The sequence below is a fragment of the Crocodylus siamensis genome, chromosome 5 (assembly GCF_052110815.1).
Source record: "Crocodylus siamensis isolate JL-2025a chromosome 5, ASM5211081v1, whole genome shotgun sequence".
Lineage (NCBI taxonomy): Eukaryota > Metazoa > Chordata > Crocodylia > Crocodylidae > Crocodylus > Crocodylus siamensis.
The window spans coordinates 159,449,795-159,470,924 of record NC_143399.1 but is presented as its reverse complement, the minus strand read 5'-3'; the positions used below and the strand labels follow the sequence as shown (position 1 = coordinate 159,470,924).

The window sequence follows — 21,130 nt, the reverse complement described above, 5'->3', positions numbered from 1 at the left end:
TCACTAAATTAAGTTTCAAGGAAAATGCACACACAGGTTCTTTGTCACACCAGATATCCAGAAAATAGCAATGCTGTAAGATTTAGTAGGGTTTTTCTGTAATGTAGGCTTCTGAAGTATTTGCATGGGTATGCAAAGAAAGAGTTTGCATTCATGCTTTCAGAGATTCTAGGCAGTCCTCCCTATAAAATAAACATGTGCAGCATAACTACATGACAAAGCGCCATACAGAGATTTCATCAATTAACTGTGTGCATGCTAGCTCCAGAAGCAGCAATGCAGTATTTGGGTAACCCTGACCACAGGCCAATTAACTTTGCTACTAATGCAGCTACAGTGTTTCACATTCTGGTGTTAACACACATCTAGCTAGCTTGGGATAACTGTATAGCACTTCCTTATGCCACAGACATAGGCATAAAAATCTCTATTTGCCTTAGACAACTGTGAAAGCTCAGACACATTAAGCTTAACTAAATAGTCATTTCTTCTCAGCTAGGTTTCCTATTGCTTAAAGCAAATACATATTAGATCTCAGTGTGTTGCCTGGTATCACTACCAACCTTGGAACTATCTACAAAGCATCTCCAAACATTAGTGTCACTTTACATATTTCTGACCTGTGTTATAATCAATGCAACTGATAACTCTGTGTGTACCACATGCTGCTGTTGTCAAAACAAAAAGACATGCATGTGTGTGCTCTCCCCTCCCTCCATTTTTTCTTTACCATGTCCAGGTATTCTTCTTTTGAAATACGCAGATGTCAGCAAGTGTGCAGAACCTTAAACTTTATACATACCAGTAGTTGCACGGAAAGTATCACTTGTATGTTTGCTCATTAAGCTCATTTAAACCTTGTGCCTTCTTATAAAATTGGATTGACAACCTCATGGAAAAACAACATGACAACAAATGAAGTTGGGTGCTTTTAATAAACAAGGCTATGGAGCGATGTCAATTTCAGAATGTGGAGAAGAGATAATTAAGTTGTAAAAAAATTATAGTAATTTCTCTGAGTGTTTGGAACACTTATAAACAAAAAGTCAGATCTGGACTGTTATACCAGTGTAAATGCAGCCTGATTTAACTGAAATCAATGAAGCTATTCTGTATTTGTACTTGTGTAAGAATATTCTCTTGGCCTGGAAACCTTTGTTCATAGGCAGTCCCAGTGCTTGCCAGAGAATACAAATTATACTGTATCTTATTTTATCAACTGAACTATCTTTCAGTTTCCAAATAAAAACAAAACTTTTATTTTCACACACCATTTTGTGATTGATGACATCATTGTCAAAGAGACATCAGTCATGTCAGGATCCTCAAGTCTGTGAGAGGAGTCAAGTGTCAGACAGATCATCATCACCTGTTCTGCAAAGTTCAACAATTATGTCAAACTATCTGTAATAACTCAAGGCAAAAGTCTTTGAAGAAGGTAAATGTCAACAGAGTGAAGGTTGATACTATAAGACAAAAGCTTTGTAAAGCAGTAGAAAGCCAGCTGCATATAGCTAATACAACTCTTGGCAACCTTAAAGCTGACTGGAAGTCTACACAGCTGCTTTGAACACCCTGTGTTCAACAATCCAGAAACATCAAGACTGGTTTATGAGAATCCTGAGGAAATAAAGAGTTTGCTTGATGAGAAACATTGCCTATATTTATCTTGGATAACTGATAAAATATAACCATCCAAGAAAACCACTTCTAACAGCATGTGTAACACTTCCAATCTAAATTGAGTGCTGTATCTCATACCTGATAGAAGCAGAAAGCAGATGAATTACATTTCAAGCAAAATAAAAATGAAGCTTTAGGATTCATTTAAAAGTGTATATGGGCTTCATTCAACTGGTTCCACTTTTCTCATGAATTCAAGTGTAAACACCACCAACTGGACGAAACTCTAGAAAGGAAGGCTATAAGGGGTTTAAAACCCTCTTCAATAAATAATACAGCATCAGTGATGAGGACTACCTTCATGAACCATCAATTAAATTTATGGTACCAAACACACAGAAACTGAAAAGGTTACCATATTGCCCTCAAATGGTAAATAATAGAATCATAGAAAATTAGGGTTCGAAGGGACTTGAGGAGGTCATCTAGTCCAACCCCCTGCTGAAAGCAGGACCATCATCCCCAACTAGATCATCCCAACCAGGGCTTTGTCAAACCAGGCCTTAAAAATGTCCAAGGATGGAGATTACACCACCTCAATCTGTTTCAGAGCTCTACCACCCACCTAGTGAGAAAGTGTTTCCTAATATTCAACCTAAACCTCCCTTGCTGCATGAGGCCACTGCTCCTTGTTCTGTCATCTGTCACCATTGAGAACAGTCTAGCATCATCCTCTTTGAAAACACCCTTCAGATAGTTAAGGTTGCTATCAATCCCCCCTCAGTCCTCTCTTCTGGGCTAGGGACAGACATTCAAAAAGCCTGAGCCTGAATTGATTCAATCTTTGCAGGTTAGTTTAACCTGCAAAGCTTGAACTGATTTGGAGGTGTATCATGAATGACGCATGCCCTTGGCAGCTGTGGGGGCACAGTGGCATGGGGAGTGCAGCAGCAGTGGCGGTAGCATGGTGGCAATAAGTGGGAGGTCCTGAAGAAGCCATCGGCACTGTTGGTGGCGGGGGCAGGGGGGTGGCGAGTGCTGACAAGGGGTCAGCGACTGCCTGCAGATGCTGTCAGCAGCGTTGGTGGTGGCCAGGAGAGATTGCTGACCACTCGCAGACACCGCCAGCGGTTTCGTTGGCGGGGGTCAGGGGTGGCTAGCGGCAATCGACCGCAGGCGGTGCCAATGGTGTCAGCAGCGTATTTTTGTAGGGAGTGCACCACCACACTCGGGAGGTGCACATGCACCCCCTACACGTCACCCCTGAGGTGTATAGACATTCCCTTTTCATTCCAGAAATGAAGGCACATGCCTGCAGTGGCTCAGGATAGGCACTAGGGGGCACTAGAGCAACCTTGCCATCCCTTGCACAGTGCTGCTCTGAGGGTGGCGTGACCAGGCCCCAGCAGGATGCACCCCTTCCTACTCACCCCTCCCCCAGCAGCCGAGCAGGGAGTTAATAACACAATGTTCATCACCCCTAACTCAGTGTTTATCAGCCCATTAAGAAAACAAAAGCTTCTCTCATTAGTTCAAGCTCTTTTTTAAACAACTTTTTCCAAGGAAGGAACAGAAGGATGTTACCTGATACCTGTTGATTAGCTCCAAAAAGCCCTAGGCCAACACTGTGCTGTCTGTCTTTATCCTGTCTCCCACAGCACAGACCGTAGCCAGCATGTGGTATGCTAGCTAATGATGAGAGGTGTCTGTGTAAGGCAGAAGAGAGGGGGGAATCCCTGCTTCAGCAGGGAGAGGTGAGGAAGGGGGAGGGAGCAGGAGGAAACCAGGCAGATGCCACTGTACATGCAATCTCTGTCAGAGTGCAGCCAGGAAGCAGAGGGGAGGGGCCAGCCCAGCTCCTTCGCAGGGCCCTGTCCAGTCCAGACAGCATGCCAGGATGCTGGGGGACTGTGATTTAACTTAAACCAGGAAGGGATTTGGGACAGACATTGCATAAATCGTTTTGACCCAATCAGTTAAGTCTGATACTAAATTCAACTAGGTTTATTTCAAACTGGTTTCAGCCATTTTCAGACTGGTTTATTATGCATGGAACATTTGTTCTGTTACAGGTTTAAACCAGTTTCTGATCACTTAAACTGGTTTATGTCTAATGTGTGTCCCTATCCCTGAAGACTAAATAAGCTCAATTTCCTTAGCCTCTCTTCATGTGCCCCAGCCTCTAACCATTTTCACTGCCCTCCACTGGACTCTTTCCAATTTGTCCACATCCTTTCAATAGTTAGGGTGGGGAGGGAAGCAAAACTGGACACAGTACTCCGGATATGGCCTCACTAGTCCAGAATAGAGGGGAATAATTACTTTCATCAATTTGCTGGCAACGCTTCTACTAATGCAGCCCAATGCCCTGTTAACCTTCTTGGCAGCAAGGGTACACTGCTAACTCATATCCATCTTATTGTCTACTGTAACCCCCAGGTCCTTCTCTTCAGAGCGGTTGCTTAGCCATTTGATCCCAAGCCTGTAGTGGTGCATGGGATTCTTCCATCCTAACTGCAGGACTTTATACTTGTCCTTGTTGAACCCTATAAGATTCCTTTTGGCCCAATCCTCCAATTTGTCTAGGTCAATCTGAATCCTAGTCCTGCCCTTCAATGTATTTTCTACACCTCCTCCCCTGTCCCCATGAACTTGTTGAGTGTGCAGTCCATCCCATCCTTCCAGATCGCTAATGAAGATATTGAACAAAACTGGCCCCAGGACCTACCCTTTGATACCAGTTGCCAATTAGACATCATGCCAGTGATTAGTATCAGTTGAGCCAGACAATCCAGCCAGCTTTCTATCCACCTTACAGTCCTTTCATTCAACCCAAATTACCTGGCTCTGATGTTATTTTGGTTGAAATTATGTCACATCTGACAAAAACCATTTAATCCCATATTTCATGGAGGCAGGGAACTGGGAGGAGATGGAGTTGGGTGGACTACATTTGAATTCTGAAGGGTAGTTTGTTCTGTTAAATGTTCTTAATATTTTATTTTGTTTTCATAAGTTCTTTGACTCTTATTATAAGCCACCCTGGCTTATTTGGAGACCTATAAATCCAATAAATAAATAAATACATCAGCCTATTTCTGATATGTCCAACTCATCACCAATCACCACTATTGGAGGCAGGGTGTTTTAAGCTGTAGATGACTTCAACTATCTCCACTCTTCCAATGTGAAGTTCATATTTATAAGGAAGCTTCCAACCAAACTAGTAAAGTTAGGAACATAGAAGTCTTTGAGATAGGAGAGGTATTGAAGAAATAAATAAATATCTACAAGGCAGTAGTCCTGATCTCCCCTGTTCATTGATTGTAAACAACCTACAGCCATCATGCCAAGCAGTTGAATTATTTTTATCAAATTTGTCTGTTAATTCTACTGAAAATAAGATGGTAAGATAGAACCCAAAATACTGAATTTCATAGATTTGATACATTTCATAGACACTATAATTCTACAAGTCTACAGGTGATGAGAGGTAAAGCGCTGCTAGACCTGGTAATAGCAACCGGGGATGACATAATCAGCGACCTAGTGATTGAAGGGAAGCTGGGTAACAGTGACCATGAGCTGATCACCTTCACCATCCACTGTAAAGCTGGCAAGTCAGTCAGTACTACAGAAGTCCTTGACTTCAGGAAAGCTGACTTTGACAAGCTCAGAAGGCTTGTCAGTAATGCCCTATAAGGCCACCTATAAGTTTATTGGGGTGTTCACCAGGATCTGGGGGAATGTTTGCTCACCAAAGCACCCCAAGGGATGACAAGATCAAAAGGTCAGAAACTCCTCTGTGACCATTTCAGGCTGGATATAAGGAAAAACTTCTTTACTGTCTGAGCCCCCAAGGTTTGCAATAGACTGCCACCAGAGGTGGTTCAAGCACCCACTTTGAATGCCCTCAAGACACTTTTGGAAGTTTATCTTGCTGGGATCCTATGATCTCTACTGACTTCCTTCCCCGGGCAGGGGCCTAGACTCGACGATCCTCCAGGGTCCCTTCCAGCCCAAATGTCTATGAAATCTATGAATTAGGGCCAGCAGGACCTTACAAGATCATCAGGTATAGCCCCCTGCCCAAAGGGCAGGCAGTTAGCACGGGTCAAATGATCCCAGCAAGATAGGCATCCAAGTGTTTCTTAAAGAAATCCACAGTAGATGCCTGCACCACCTCTGGGCAGATCTATTCCAGCCCCTGGGGACTCGGACAGTAAAGAAGTTTTTCCTTATGTCTAGCCTAAAACAGTCCAAGAGTTTGTGACTGTTTGACCTAGTCTTCCCATGGGGTGCCCTGGTGAACAGACATTCTCCCAGTTCCTGGTGCACACCCTTTAAGTATTTATAGGCTGTCACCAAGTCCCCCCTGAACCTATGCTTTTCCAGGCTAAAGAGTCCCATGTCTCAGCCCCTCATACGGCCTGCTCTTTTGTCCTCTAATCATGTCCATGGCTCTCCTCTGGACTCTCTCAAGCTTCTCCACTTCCTTTCTGAAATGTGGAGCCCAGAACTAGACACAGTATTTTAGCTGTGAATTCCTTTGGCAAATTTATATGCTACATATTGGTGGTATGATTGCAAAGGAATGATTAAGATGATCTGGCCCTATAGCTAGGATGCTTGATAATCAACTTCCTTAGAAAATAGGCTTGCCTTTGTGAAGCATCAGAATGGATGGGAGGGCCCCTTCCTATTCTATGGTTCATGTGGTATCCAGAAGAAAAAAAAGGGACCATGGGAACAAAAAGCCTATGAAGACATCATGTAAAATGCCCCATGATATTGCAACTGGTTTTGAGAGTGAACACAGAGAAACAGAGCATATTTAGAAACAAAAGTCCTGATATGGAGATCAGTCATCCCATCCTATGAATCTGGATCTACCTGCTCAGTCATATTTCAGGAAAACATTGGACTTTTTTTTATTAAAAATATATATTTTATATTATATATTCTGATATATAATATTAAAAGCGAGTTTGACTGGATTTTGAAAGAGAAATATCAAGGAATGTGGCTATCGTCAAATTGTATCTTTTAACTCAGTTGCATTTGGCATTTTATTTTTTCTTTGTATTCTTGGCCCATTTTCTATTTGCCCCTGAACATGTAGCTCCCTCTGCAACTGTCAGGCTACACTGCTTTTCAGATACAGCCCTGATTGTACTTATTCAGTAAAACTGGATCAAACATATGATACTACATTTATCCAAATCCAAGATGATTTTGAATTTAAAATGACCCCACAACATTTAGATCCTATACATGGAAAAATTATAAATGTTATAATTTTCCAAGTATAGAACCTAACTATTGGAGGATTGTCTTAAAAATTCATCTCTTCCACCACTCCAGCAGGGAAAGCTCCAACAGCATGGAGACAAGCTATGGTAGGGGTGTAAGCTGTAAGGGAGTCAGGAAGTCTGACACCCTCACTTTGTCCCCCCCCGCCCACTTGCCCGCTTTGGTTCCCCACTCTTTCCTCCAGCCATTGCTTACCCTCACTTGTGGCTCCAGCTCCAGCTCCAGTCCTGGGCACAGAGCACATGCTAGCTTTGGCCACCACCTGGCTACACAGCTGGAGTTGCAGCAGCAGCAGCTTCAGCCATGAGACCAGGACCAGCTCACAGCTGGAGCAGAACTGGGACCAGAGCAGTTGCCAGCACCACCACTGCTACCAGGCTGGACAGGGATGAGAGCTCCAACTAAGAGTAAGTGGCAATTGCAGGCTGGGTGCAGATGTGGCGGGGAGCAGGCAGCAGCATGGGGGACAGATGTGGCAGGGGGGCGGCGTGGGATGGAGGATGTACTGGGGAGAACAGCCAGAGACAACCCAAGCAGGGTGCGGGGCCTGGGGCAAATTAGCCTGTGCAGGGCCCTGCCCCTGAACATGAGGCAGCTTACAGCAGTGAGTGGGGGGTGCCGAGTGGCCAGACATGAAGCTGGCAGCAATGCGGAGTTGCCACAGCTGCTCCACCCAGCTCTGCACCCCCCGCCAAGCATAGGGCCCAGAGCAGTCACCCCAATTCACTGCCCCCAGCAATAGCCCTCACTACAGCTGCAGCTTCAACCTCAAGGCCTTGCCAGAACCAGAGGCAGAGGTGTAGCACCTGCCTGCCCTCCTTCATCTTGTATACAAATACAAGATGAAGGGCTTTCCCCCTTAATGTTGGTGGGAGGGGAGGACTCCAGTAAGTATAGCATATGTGCAGCCACCAAGTGCTCAAAATTTTCCATGGAACTGTCTTCCACTGGTATGACCAAGTGCAAAACTTTTTGTAGAAATGTGTTTCAATACAAATTTCAAAGGGAAAGCATCAAATGAATCATTACCACTTTCTCATTTCAGTTTAATGATATGAAAATGTTTCCTTTCATAGGAGCAACACTCCTACCCTACTATTTTGATAAGTAATATATTTAAGTTAATTTCATTTAATTTAATTTCGTTACATTATTCATTTTGATATTATCTTATGGGTACCTGATTATACATCCAATGTAATGAAATATTTCAACTCTAACAAATGATAAATCTTTAAAAATGAATGAACATTTTCTAAATGAAATCTTTTGATGTTTCTGAATTGAATTTGAAATTCTATTCTGAAATAAATTTCAAAATGTCAATATTTATTCCAACTTGGAATGAAAACAGTTGGCAATAGATTTAATTATACTATTACATGTATTAAGTTTCGCATGACTTACCCAAGAAATATATTTCTGCACTGCAGATTGTCTCAGTGCTGTGGATAAGTTGTAATCTTCAGAACTATGATGTGTTTGGTGTGTTGCCCATAATATATTCACTTCTGGAAAAAAAAATGCACAATTTCTTTTAAGAAACAGAAGGGAAAAAAGCAACAATTTTTTTCCTCATGACATATATAAACTACATTTTTTGTCTGTCTGTGGCCAGAGTCTATTCTTCACTGCTACTCTCTCTGAGCAAACTGACAAAACAGCAGAAGCTATGATGGAGTTGTGCTTGAGCTGCACAGTTTGCATGGAGAAAGTAAGAGATCTGAGCAGCAGACTCCACTCCTCCATTTGGCCTAGGAAGGGAAGTGAAGACAGCACAGCCCCCAGCAGCCATTATAGTATCCCTAGGCCTCCAACATAGAAATCAGCTTCCTTGCTTAAAATACACACCCCAATTTGGACTACCTAATTTAGGGGGGAAAGGTGTGTGAAGTGTGCAACTAAATATGTATATAGCTAAAAGCAATCAAAATTACATTTTGCTATTGGACTATAATATGGCATGTCCTAAACATGAAATTTCAAGGTTGAATTTATGCAATCCAAATTAAACAGGTAGAAGAGGACATAAGTGAGAGAAATCTATATACTGAGGAAGTTGTAGGGGAAGTCTGTAGAAGAGAATAAAGCCAACAGTGGAAAGTTGCAATAAGGTGCAAAATGAATGGTCAGGAAACCTGAAGTTAGAAGTGTACTCATACCTATTTTATGCTTAAAAGTACAACAGAGTTGTTGATGATTATTTATGCACAAGATCTTTTGGGCTCACGTGGAAATGTAAAGTGTATGACACAACCATTGTCTGTGTACTAATAATGAATGGAAAAACACATCATTATTTTGCCTGGGACCTTTTGGTCTAGCCAAAGAATAGAGGTTGGGGAACTAAATTATGGTATTGAAAAGATTGTGGGGTAGGTAGAAAGCTTCTGTAGGTCAGATGCCATAATGAGATGACACTTATGGCTTGCTGCTTACTTAGGGAGGTGTATTTCTGAATTCTCTCTCACTACCCCAAGTGAATTCCAGGATACTTTTTCTTTAAATACAACACTGGGTGGTCATATTGCTATGAATTTTGAAAATCTAAAGATAACCTTGAGTGGGAGGTTATCAAAAAAAAAAAAAGGAAGCTAAATTTTGCATGACCATGAGATATAGCTAGGGGCTTTGAGGAAGTTCTTAATTATACCACAATAAGAAGGTGGGTGGCCAATGAAGTCCCACAGGGAGCCTTCTAAGCTTGCGAGTAAATTGAAGGTCATATATGTTGCAAGGGGTGAAATTTACATAAAGTCTCAGCTGATATTGAAACAAAGAGCTGATTGGCTGACAGCCAGTGGACCTCTCCCCACTAGAGAGTGATATGTTTCACTAGAACAATTAGGAAACTGCCCTTGGCAGATATTAGGACCCCTTTCACAACAGTCATGTTACAAATGTATATTCAAAGCCTTGATATTATCTTGTGCCAAAATAATGTCAACTAGCTTAAGACTGATGATTAACACATACATGTAAAGTAAACTGATGCCAAATAAAATACTTTAATGAATCTCAAGGTGTCTTCATCATTTAAGGGACTAGAGAAATAGCTAACTGTCTTGTATGCTAGAAATTAGAATTTCTGTAACTAATGAACTGTGACAGTCTAGTAATTTATGAGGCAACTTCATCATTTCTGCATGTCCTCTAAGCCTTTGAAAATCCTTACAATAGCTCTTAAAACTATAATTTAAGATACCTATCAAAAAAAAAAATCAAGCCATGCTTAACACTCAGTTTGTGAAGCTTTTCTTCCCTGAATTCCTTTCCTAAAGTAACAGGCATATTCTATACCTAGAATTAGCAACCCTCAGAAAAAAAGGACTAGCCTAATGAGCTTAGTAGGAGAAGAATTATTCAGGTGAGCTTCAATACTGAGTAATGATTTGTATTTGAAATGCTTCCCAAGACCTCAACAGAAGCTAAATGAGTGAACAAAGCATCTAAAAAGGTGGAGGTTAAAGACCTGTCTCCTTAGTTGTTTTAAAAGCATTTACTTCCTATCACAAACTGTGTGTAACACAAGCCTTCACTCAATGAAGTACAGCTGTACAAACAGAGTACAGTAACTGGATCTTGCTTCTTTTCCTCAGTCATTTTTCAGCATTGTGAAAAGTTCAAGGAAGGGAATCTGTGATGATTTTTACAGTCTACATTCATCCTAGTTAAGGTCAAAAGATTTTCAAAATGAATTACTAAAAAAAGGTGTTTAGTTGCATTCAATTTTCAACAAAAATGCCTCAGTCAAATGAAAATAAGCTAATTCCCTATTAATAAATATGATAATTTTCTCAAAATGTTTGTAAATTGATAGAGTCGCATAGGTAAAGTATCAATGCAGGAGGGAGGTATTAGGAAAGGAAACAAACAAATACTACTGATATTATTTATCTGACATAATTCAGTCTCTAAGATTTTCTGGCCTTTATTTTACAGTCAATAAAAATCTTTAATCCTAATTTTACTGAAAGTAATGGAAAAATTCACTTAGCATTCACTGCTGCAGAAGCAGAGTTTATAGTCTAGGCTAAAAACTGATATTGCATTTGAGGTGTTTCTGACTGATCCCAGTCAAGAGCTGGGACAAAAGAAGAGCAGCATAGCCCTTTCAGCACGTAGCTTGCCCCTGGAATGAATGACAATTTACTCAAATGAGCCATGATAGTCCCTGGAAAAAGTATGCTCACATTTTACCTTGCATATTTCACAGGTACTTAAACTGGGACAATGGCCTTGTATGCCCAAGACAAAAAAAAAAAACTCTCTCCTGGGCAAAATGTGACTTTGGTTTTGAGCCTAGAAGTACTTCTGCCCTAATTATTTTATCTTAGTATACTAAGTACCAGTAATATTCAGGATATAGTTTTACTTGAAGCAGTAGAATAGTGACATTATGCTCTCTATAAATGAACCAAATGAATATTGAAACTGAACTGAGGTTCTAAACTCATCCCAAAAATTAAGCTAGGAATTATAACCATGTTTTTAAACATAACTTTTAGCCATTTCCAATGTTACCTCTAACTAACAGTAATTATAAGCTTTACCTACTTAGGGTCTAGATCTATCTTCTGTGCTATACCAAAAGATAATAGTAAAACTGGAGAGGTGGGATGTCATGGACTGTATTAGTATTGTCATATTTTTTGCAACATTTATTATGGATTTGCAATTTTGAGACACAGTGCCAAACTATTTATATTACTTTAATATACACCTGAATAATGGGAGTTTTGCCTCAGTGTTTGCCCTCATATTTGAAAAAAAAATTTGAACAAAAATATATTATGTTTTGTATGAATGGGTGAATGGGAAGGAAAAGACCAGTCTTAAAGACAATGAATTATTGTGCAGTAAGGACCTGAAACTCCCACTGAGTTAACCTGGAGCTTTACCCTGCTTTGAACCGCAGGACTGCAAGTTCTAAGATGCAGCAAGAAAGACAGTAAACAAGGAATAAAAACCATCACTTAAAGCAAACAGAACTTACGGTGGTAACTAAAAAAAGTCTGAGTACAAGGGTCTTGTTGCACTTTACTGAACAAATGTTTATTAGCTCCGTGCTGTTCAGCTTAGTGAAGCAGCCACACCTTGAGGGCTAGGGACAGACTTTCAAAAAGCCTGAGCCTGAATCAATTCAATCTTTACAGGTTAGTCTAATCTGGCTAGGCTGAACAGGTCTGTAACCAGACAGACATTCTCTCTGAACTGAGGAAATTCAGGCACATGCCTGCGGTGGATCAGGCTAGAAGCCAGGGGGTGCTTGAGCAGCCCTCCTCTCCCTTCCATAGTGCTGAGCTGAGGGGGGGCATGGCCAGGCTTCAGCAGGATGTTCTGATTAGGAAACTCCACCTGCAGCATCCCAGGCTTTTCCCTGCTGGTTGCTCAAGGGGTGGGGTGTTGCCAGACCCCAGCCGCCTGCTAGCACTCTGAGGCAAGAGGGGGTGTGCAATGCATTCATCTGTTTTTACAGAGCTTTTCAATCTCCGTCTCTGCTTGTTTATATGGTTTGCAGCAAACTAACACGTGAGTAAGCAAACAGGAAGCTGATAATAGTGTTTATCACCCCATCAGCAAAACAATAGCCTCTCTCCATTAGTTCAAACTCTTCTTAAACAGTTTACCAGCTTACCTGTTGATTAGCTCCGAAAAGTCCTAAGCGGTTACTGTTCTGCCTGCCTGTCACAGTGAAATTGAACATGCACACACTCAGACAACTCTCGGCATTAACCAGCATACTATATGCCTAGGGTCCTTGAGGCTGGGATCTGTGCTGTAGGAGATGGGAGGAAGGAAGAAGGAGATTCCTACTTGAGCAGTGAGGGGGGAGGTAGGGCAGGGGGAAGCTAGGCAGACCCTGCTGTACCTGCAACCTCTGCTGGAGCTCCAACTAGGGAGCAGAGGGTAGGGACCAGCTCTGCTATGGAGCAGAGAGCCCTGCCCCCCCCAGAGAGCATTCTAGAATGCTGGGGAAGTCTTCCAATGTCTGTCCCAGCAAGGGTCTGGAACAGACATTGCATAAACCAGTTTGAGCTAAATCTGTTAAGTCTGATACACATTCAACCAGGTTTATTTCAAACCAGTTTCAGCTATTTCCAAACTGGTTTATGTGCATTGAACATCTGTTCTGTTAGAGGGTTAAACCAGTTTCTGATCACTTAAGCTGGTTTATGTGTAATGTCTGTCCCTAGCCAAGGTGAAAAACCATCTCTGATGAGATTGTGACTGTCCTTCACCTGCACAGCTGCAATTTGCCACTTGAGGCTTGGTGAGCAGGGGCAGAACTAGGAGCCTATAAATAAAATGTTTCCTATGGCAAACCAAGCCAGTGCTGTCAACCACAATGTTTTCACATTTTGTGCGTTTCTTTTTAAGTCAGTTTGTGAGGGAGCGGGCGCTAAGGGCGGCCGTGAAACTCCCTAGCGCCACTCACCGTCACGTTAGGGCGAACGTAGCACCCTCAGAATCTCGCCCGCCACGACTTTGATGGTTAAATATATTGTGGAGGCTGCCTGTTCCCTAATGGACGGTATTGGTGTCCTGTCCCTAGTCCAGAATGGGGTTTTGATATGCGTCCCGCCTTAAGGGCAATGCATGCCTCCAAACCTCCCCTTCAGCACGCCCCAAGCCTCGCAGCTGTTCCGGGGGACGTTTGTCTTGTCCCTCGCCCGTCGGGTGCCTCTCGGCCACCTGGCGCCCCACAGGGCCTATAGCGTCACCACCACCCAACTCTCGGTGCCCTTGGGCCAGCCTTACCGCCGCCCTAGTCTCGGCGCCATTGGGCCGGCGCTATCACTGCGGGTGCCTCTCGGCCACCTGGCGCCCCACGGGGCCTATAGCGCCACCGCCACCCAACTCTCGGCGCCATTGGGCCGGCCTTACCGCCGCCCTAGTCTCGGCGCCATTGGGCCGGCGCTACCGCCTCTGCGCCGCACCCCCTCTGGGGCCTCGCCCCCTCCGGGGCCCAACTCGCCCCCTCTGGGGCATCGCCCCTCCGGGGCTCAATACCGCACACCTTGCGCCTCGCCCCCTCTGGGGCCCAACTCGCCCCCTCTGGGGCATCGCCCCTCCGGGGCTCAATACCGCGCACCTTGCGCCTCGCCCCCTCTGGGGCATCGCCCCCTCTGGGGCCTGTGCCTCCCTGGCACAAACTTCTGGAGCCCCCAAGCTGTTGGGGGGGCCCCGCTGAGGCCTCCTCGCTCCCCAACAGCCTCGCCCAGTCCTCCGAATCTACCTGCCCTTGAAGGCGATCTTGTTCCCTGCATCATCGCAGCCGGTTAATATGGTAAGGCTGCCACACTTGCCTCAGGCTGCTCAGCTCAGCCGCAGAGCTCCTGCTCCTGCAGCAGCCAGAAGGGAACTGTGAGGCAGGCTCTGGCCTAAGTTGTTTATAAAGGCCTGGCCCTGCCCCCTTCTGGCCACGTGACACACCTGGTCACCCTGGCAACCGGCACCTGAGCTGCCTGGGTGATTGGCAGCTCTGCCAATCACCCTCACAGTCACGGGGCACCTATGTGACTCCGTGACACAGTTGTATATATTGGCATTGGCTGCCATACCAATAAATACACTAAGGACAGAGCCAGCACTGCAGCCCCAAGTGCCCAGTAGTTGCAGTGCCTCCCATTGCCACCTGGACCAGCTCAGTGCTTGAGCTCTGAGATGCCCAATCCTTTTTTCTCTGGAGCCTTCTCTTCTGTGCCACCCCTGCCTGTGCACCACCTGAGCTCCAAAAAGGATCAAGTGCCTCAGCACTCAGGTGGTGCCAGGCTGGCCAGCAGCCCAGCCAGTGGCAGAGCAGGGCGATGAGCTCTGGAGAAAAAAAAAGGATTGGGCCCCTCAGAACCCAGCCAGCTGGGTGCTACCTGAGCTCTGAGGGTTCCTATCCTCTTTTCTCCAGAGCCCCTCCCTCTCACCCACCTCCACCGAGACCAGTTCGATGCTTGCTGCTCCCACTGGTTGTGATGTGGTGGGGGGGAGGAGGCAGCTATGAACAAAAAAAAAGTACTGGGCTCTGCATGCCCAGCCAGCTGAGCTTGGATGGGCCTGATCCTTTTTCTCCACACCTCATTCCCTGCTGCACTGCCACTGGCTGGGCTTCCAGCTGACCAGTCACTACCTGAACTCTGGATAAAAAAGGATCAGGTCCCTCAGAACTCAGGTCATGCCCAGTTGCTGGCAGCTGTGGAAGGGGCACAAGCTCCAGAGGGGTCCAATCCTCTTTTCTCCAGATTTTGCCCTCCCATGCCACCACCAGTGGAACAGCAAGCCGATCCAGGCAGCAGCAAGAGGCAGTGTAGCCAGAGACAATCCAAGCAGGGTGTGGGGCCTGAGGCAAATGAGCCTGTGTTGGGCCCCACCCCTGGACACAAGGAAGCCAGCAGTGGATTCGGCAGTGTGGGGGGGGGGGGGGAAGGTGCCAAGCAGCCAGACGTGCCCAATTCGGAGGTGGGGGGGGTGTGCCAAGTGGCCAGATGTGAAGCTGGCAGCAGCACAGAGTTGCTGCACTGCTCTGCTCAGCTCCACGGGGCCCCCCAAAGCGTGAAGCCCAGGACAGTCACCTGGATTCGCCACCCTCCCCCCCCAAGGACAGCCCTGACTGTGGCTACTGGGCACTCTGGGCTGTGCTCTGCTCAGTGTCCCTGGGAGGTGATGCACCATTCCTGACCCTGCTATGCCCCAGTGTCCCTGTTCACCCATTGCATTCTGGGATGCTGGAGGACTTCAACTTGGGTGGAATAGCTGTGAGAAGTGGCCACACTTCAATGGAACAGGAGCAAAATTAAACAGATTAAAGATAATCCTGCCCTGGAGTGGTGTAACTTTAAAATGAATAATGAATGTTTTCAGAAACTTAAAAGGTGTTAATGTGCAGCCAATCCAGGGGTTAAGAGCTCCAGAAGCCACCTAAAATTACCTCATAACAAGGCTCAAAGTGTCAGTGATTTAACTAATGTACAGCTACAAAGGTACAGCTGGAAAACAGAAAATGTGCCTTCTGGATGTGAGATATAAACTGATCAAGGATCATAATTTACTGTTCAATAATCACTTGCAACAGGAGTAGAAATTAAAGTATCTACAGAAAAGTTTGTCACTTTTTAAACTCAGAAAATCACGGAGCTAAAAGGAGATCTCTTATTCCCCCTCTCCCTCCCCCCACAAAATAACTCGAAATGTACCTAAAGCCATTTTTTTTTCAGGATTCAAACATCAACAAAATAAGAAATAAGGCAAAAATATGCCTCTTATTTCCCAATAGAAGTAAAAAAAGTAGGCACTTAAGGCATTCAAGGTACCACCTGCATAAGCCACTAACGCATTTGGTTATTCTTAGACGTGTGGTAAATAACTGGAAAATGTAAGTAAGTAAAAACAGTAAAACTAGTAAAATTCACCAGAATGTTGGATGCAACTAAAGCGTTATAGTGAATCAGTGATGGAAAAGCTCAAACTAATTCTCATTTTCCTCATCAAATATATGAAGAAAAAGCCAAACTCTAGAGTCCTCTTTCAATTCTTGCTCAGGAAAAGTTCCATTGATTTCAGTAGCTTTAATTCCTATGCAACTTTATAGGAGGTTAGAGCAGGAGTTAAGGTGAGTGCCAAATAAAAATTGAGGCCCAAATAATGATCTATACTACAACCCCAATACATGCAAAAAATGATAGATTTCATCTTCAAAGTTTGAGGAATCAGCTATATACAAAGCACCTGCCTCCCTTTTCTGGGACCACATAAATAGGTCCCCCAAGGGTTAGTACATATATGGGAGCAATGGGATTGAAGAGCCAATACGTATGCCCTCTCTGCACACAGACACTTGTACTGTAGACATTAGTGTGAATGAGGTAGTAACTCTGAGATACCATATTCTTTGCGAAGTACCATCTCAGAGTCTCACCACCTAATGTGACCCTGGAGTTATGCCATAAACAAAACAGACCTGAGGAATTAGTTTCTGGATCACTCTCCAAAGTGAGGTGCATAGTATGGGATTTGCAGGAGTTTCTTTCTAAAGGAGTAATGACACTCTGACAGGATAAATTGAAAGGAACACAGTGGGAATATTCAAGACATGCCTCTGCCCCATCCCTTCCTGCACCCCGCCAAACCAAAAAAAAAAGAAAGTACTGACAATACTGGCAATAAAAGAATAAGAAAATTGATTCTTCTCTTAGCATTTAACCCTTGCACCTGTTTACACTTTGGCCTGAATCGAGAAGCACACTGTCATAGAGGCTGCAGAAGATGCTGGACCCAAAGTACTGGGTCCAAAGTGGTATTCAGCATCTATGCCACCTCCCTCCACTTAAACAGTATTTCTGTTGTGGTAATGGACACTGCTTATTTCATTTATAAGATTTGTCTTAAGAATATGAGATTCAGGAAGTTCAAAGTTACCCTTTGTTCTTCATTTTCTTTGCTTTTCACTGTTCTCCACAACTCACCACATTTTGATTAACAACAGGAGAAAATGCATTTGCCAATAAAAACTGTAGGCAATTCAAGAAGTTATGTCAATGAAAACAAACATTTTTCATAATACTTCAAAACCAATGACAAGATAAGAATCTGTCAGTCCTTGTAAACAGACGAAAATTTCTTCTTCATGAAATTTCACATGAAGAATAGCAAGTAGACAATTTAGAACACATTTGTACTCATGTAAAATCAGAAGTTAATTTCAATTTGACTGCTTTGTTATCTTTTATGGAGTTTGATTTGGTCAGAAACAGAAATGTACAACTTATTTACTTAGCAGGATACAAACTGGGAATATTTAAAATTATATGGTGTATGTCACAAAATCACCATTGCTGTGCAACCACAGCAACCTGAAAAGAGAGTGGTAGGGCAGCAAAATTTACAGCCATCTCTAATATCCCAAAACTCTACCTTTGTGGTATTTAAACCATTCTACAAAGGAAAAGCAAAGGGGATCATGTGATTCTCAAAAAATAGTCAGAATTAGTGTTAGGGACTGCCACAGAGACACCTCTATTAAGTAAAGCAAATATGGGCTTAAAATGAACTTTTGTAAGTAGGGGTGCACCAATGAAGATCTTCTTGGCCAATACTGATAGCTGATTATTAACCAGCCATATTAGCCGATACCAATTCAATAACCAATTTACAGGAATGCAGCCAGGCAGAGTGGAGAGCAAATCCCAGCAGCTAAGTCTGTGGAGGAGAAGGGTCATGGGGGAGGAACGAGGTTAAGGTTGGGGGAACTGCCCAGCCAAGGCAGTGCATAAGACCCAGGGCCAGGAGCAGGATGGAGCCATGGGCTGCTCATCCAGGGGATCAGTATCCCGACACTTAAACATGGCAGTGGGGGCACTTGAACTAAAGCTTATCGAATGAGCTTCAGTTCAAGTGCTACCACAACCATTTTAAAGCGCAGGAACACTTAAGAGGAGCAGAGCCAAGCTTTGGTGAGGGCACATGCAGGCTGCCCACTGTGGGCTCAGGCCTCTCCGCCCTGCTGCCTTTGCCCTGGGAGCCCTGTACTGGCCACATGTCCCCTGCCCACCCAGCAGCGGGAGGCACAACTTGTTGCTTCCACTGCTGCCAGACAGGCAGGGTGCATGAGGCCAGCACAGAGCTCCATAGGGAAAGACAGCACAGTGGAGAGCCCCAAGTCCACAGTAAGCAGTCTGTATCCATGCACAAATGTAGGGGTCCCATGCCTTCCCTGGGGGATGCACACAATGGCAGGGAGTTCCCCCCCCACACACACACCCTTTGGACAAGCTGCCTGTGGCTCCATCCCACTCCCCGTCCCAGCCCTGGGTCCCATATACTGCCTTGGCTGGTCAGTGCCTCAACCCCAGCCCATGCCCCACTCCCTCCCTCACTGTGGGGGCTTCATTATATCAGTACACCTCTATTTGTAAACACAAAAAAATCTTAATGCCCAGCTACTAGGTTCTGTTTATCAAAATCTATTCTCTTTGCAAAACAAGTATGTGATTACCCACTTTCTTTTGGCCCAATTAAATCTGGGCTACTCTGCTGATACTTCTGTTCTTTATAAATAAATCTGTTGTTGCATGAAAAGTTTTTTCCAAAGATCCTTTTTTTCCCTGCTGAGTGGTATATTTGCATAAGGACTGGATGAAGAGGCATTGCAACAGAACCTAGTTTTACCCCTGAAAGGGAAAGCTGCCTCCTTTCAATAAAATGTGGCAAAAATATTTTTCTTCTTATGCATGGAATAGGGAACTCCTCTCTCTTTTAAAAAAAAAACTAAACTGAAAAATGTATTCTTCTGCCATGCCAACAAGGAGTAAGCTACATTAGTAAACTACTATATCCACGCCAATATTACATATAAGATAAAGTCAGGTTACTGCACCAAGACATGTTGATCTTCCAGTCATTATAGGGTTTTAGTGTTTTGGTTTTTTTAGCACTGTTTTACTTGTCTCTGGCAAATTGCTGTTAAAATGATAATGCTATCCACATTATCTTATCTTATCCACATTCTTCCTGCTACAAATTTCATACTCATGATACCAAAATAATCCTTTAATTACAACAGGGCTATATAGGCTTAAATAGGAGAAGAATTTAATTCAAGGAATTTTCAAAGAGGAGTCTGCGGTATACGAAACACAAGGTAGTATAAGAATAATATACCAGCTCAACTTTGTTGGCACCAACTTAGTATGAAGACAGAAAAGGTGGGAAAGAATTGGACCTTTTACTTGATTTTTTAAAATTTCTTTTAATTTTAATCAGGTTTCCTCACTAGCCCCTTATTACAGACTTAGATACATTCCATATTAAGGGTTTGTATTTTTACTATGATCATATTTAAAACATTGATATATGAATAGTATATCCTGCTTCTCAACAGGGTAAATTAGCTCAGATGGAACCCACACTAACCCTACTATATTCCTTCCCCTGCTTTAGCTAGCACAGGTATCTTTACATAGCACTGAATCCCACCATTTAGACACATCCTTCATTTGTATACTCTCATAGGAAGATAAAATAATTATGTTTACACTTGTGTAGAGTTGGGAAGGCTTCAAGGTCCTATCTTTTTCTCCTGAGCATGTGCTCTCTCCCAGAAAGCTGGGTCTTTTTACGTAAAAAAGAAGACAGGCTGCTTTCATGCTAATGAGGAGGGTAGTGCTCATCTCACTAAAAGAAGACAGACTAGTAATCAAGGCTGCTCCTTACAGGGCTCGGTAAGATGGAAATGCATGCTGCATCTTTTGAAAATACAGAGTAGGAGCTGGCAAAAGAATCATCTGTTTCAGGAAGTGAAGAACAACTCTACAACACAATCTAACCATTATTGTCTGAAGAGTATTTTGCAAGCATGATGAAAGGCGCTCTGGTGCTGCATGTGCAAATCATTAATAATCTTCTCTGGTGAAGTAATATGCATTAACTTGTGCCATACTGTACTATGAGACAATTCACAACACAACTGCTAAGATATAGTTCAGCAATTAACTTACGTAACGACATAGATTTAGCAAGTTTCAAAAGGCAAACAGCACATGATTGTTTCATGATGCAAGAAGAGATGCTTTTCTTTTTAAAAGAAAATATCCTTGCTTTCCTCTCCTCCTTAAACAACTGTACATGTTGGTAAACTACTCAGGGAATGAGCTAACTTATAATTAAGTAGTACTTTGGGATATATGCTCCCGTGACTTACAAAACAAAAGCTATATCAACCTAGTATAAAACCTGCCTACAAAATCGGTGCACAGGCCAAAACCTCCTACTTGTTCTTCTGCTATTACCAATTGAAAATACAAAACTGCTCCCACACAGAAGATTCACAAAAGATCTGCAAAACTTAAAAACATGAAGAATGAGCTGAGGAAACGTGGGAAGAATTAGGGAAAGCCAAAGTATTACATATGCTCCCTGGGTAAAACAAAAGGGCAGATATGTCTTGCTACAGAAAAAACCCAGGGGGGTGCAAGTTATATCAGAAAACACACATCCATTTGCAGAACTTCTAAGGTATTGTGGCCAGATGAAAAAAGTCTGGCCAGCTGCAAAATACTCAGAATAGTGACTGTCCCAATGCATAGGTATCCTAAGGGATTTCCTGCCATCCTAACAGGCCTATGCCATTCACATACCAGCTAAAATTATGTTATACCTCTTCCCAGATAATACTGGCTAAAAACTGACAACCAGTTCGATTCTG

The 21,130-nt window shown here is 43.4% G+C and overlaps 1 protein-coding gene across 1 annotated transcript in view; it reads right to left on the bottom strand.

The window, feature by feature from the left end:
* The window catches only part of AGMO (alkylglycerol monooxygenase), a 333,716-nt gene that overhangs the window by 183,977 nt on the left and 128,609 nt on the right, over nucleotides 1-21,130 (bottom strand). The window contains exon 5 of the mRNA XM_090046880.1: nucleotides 8,344-8,447. Within this exon, the coding sequence (XP_089903006.1) occupies nucleotides 8,344-8,447 (104 nt within the window). The remainder of the gene's footprint in view (nucleotides 1-8,343; nucleotides 8,448-21,130) is intronic.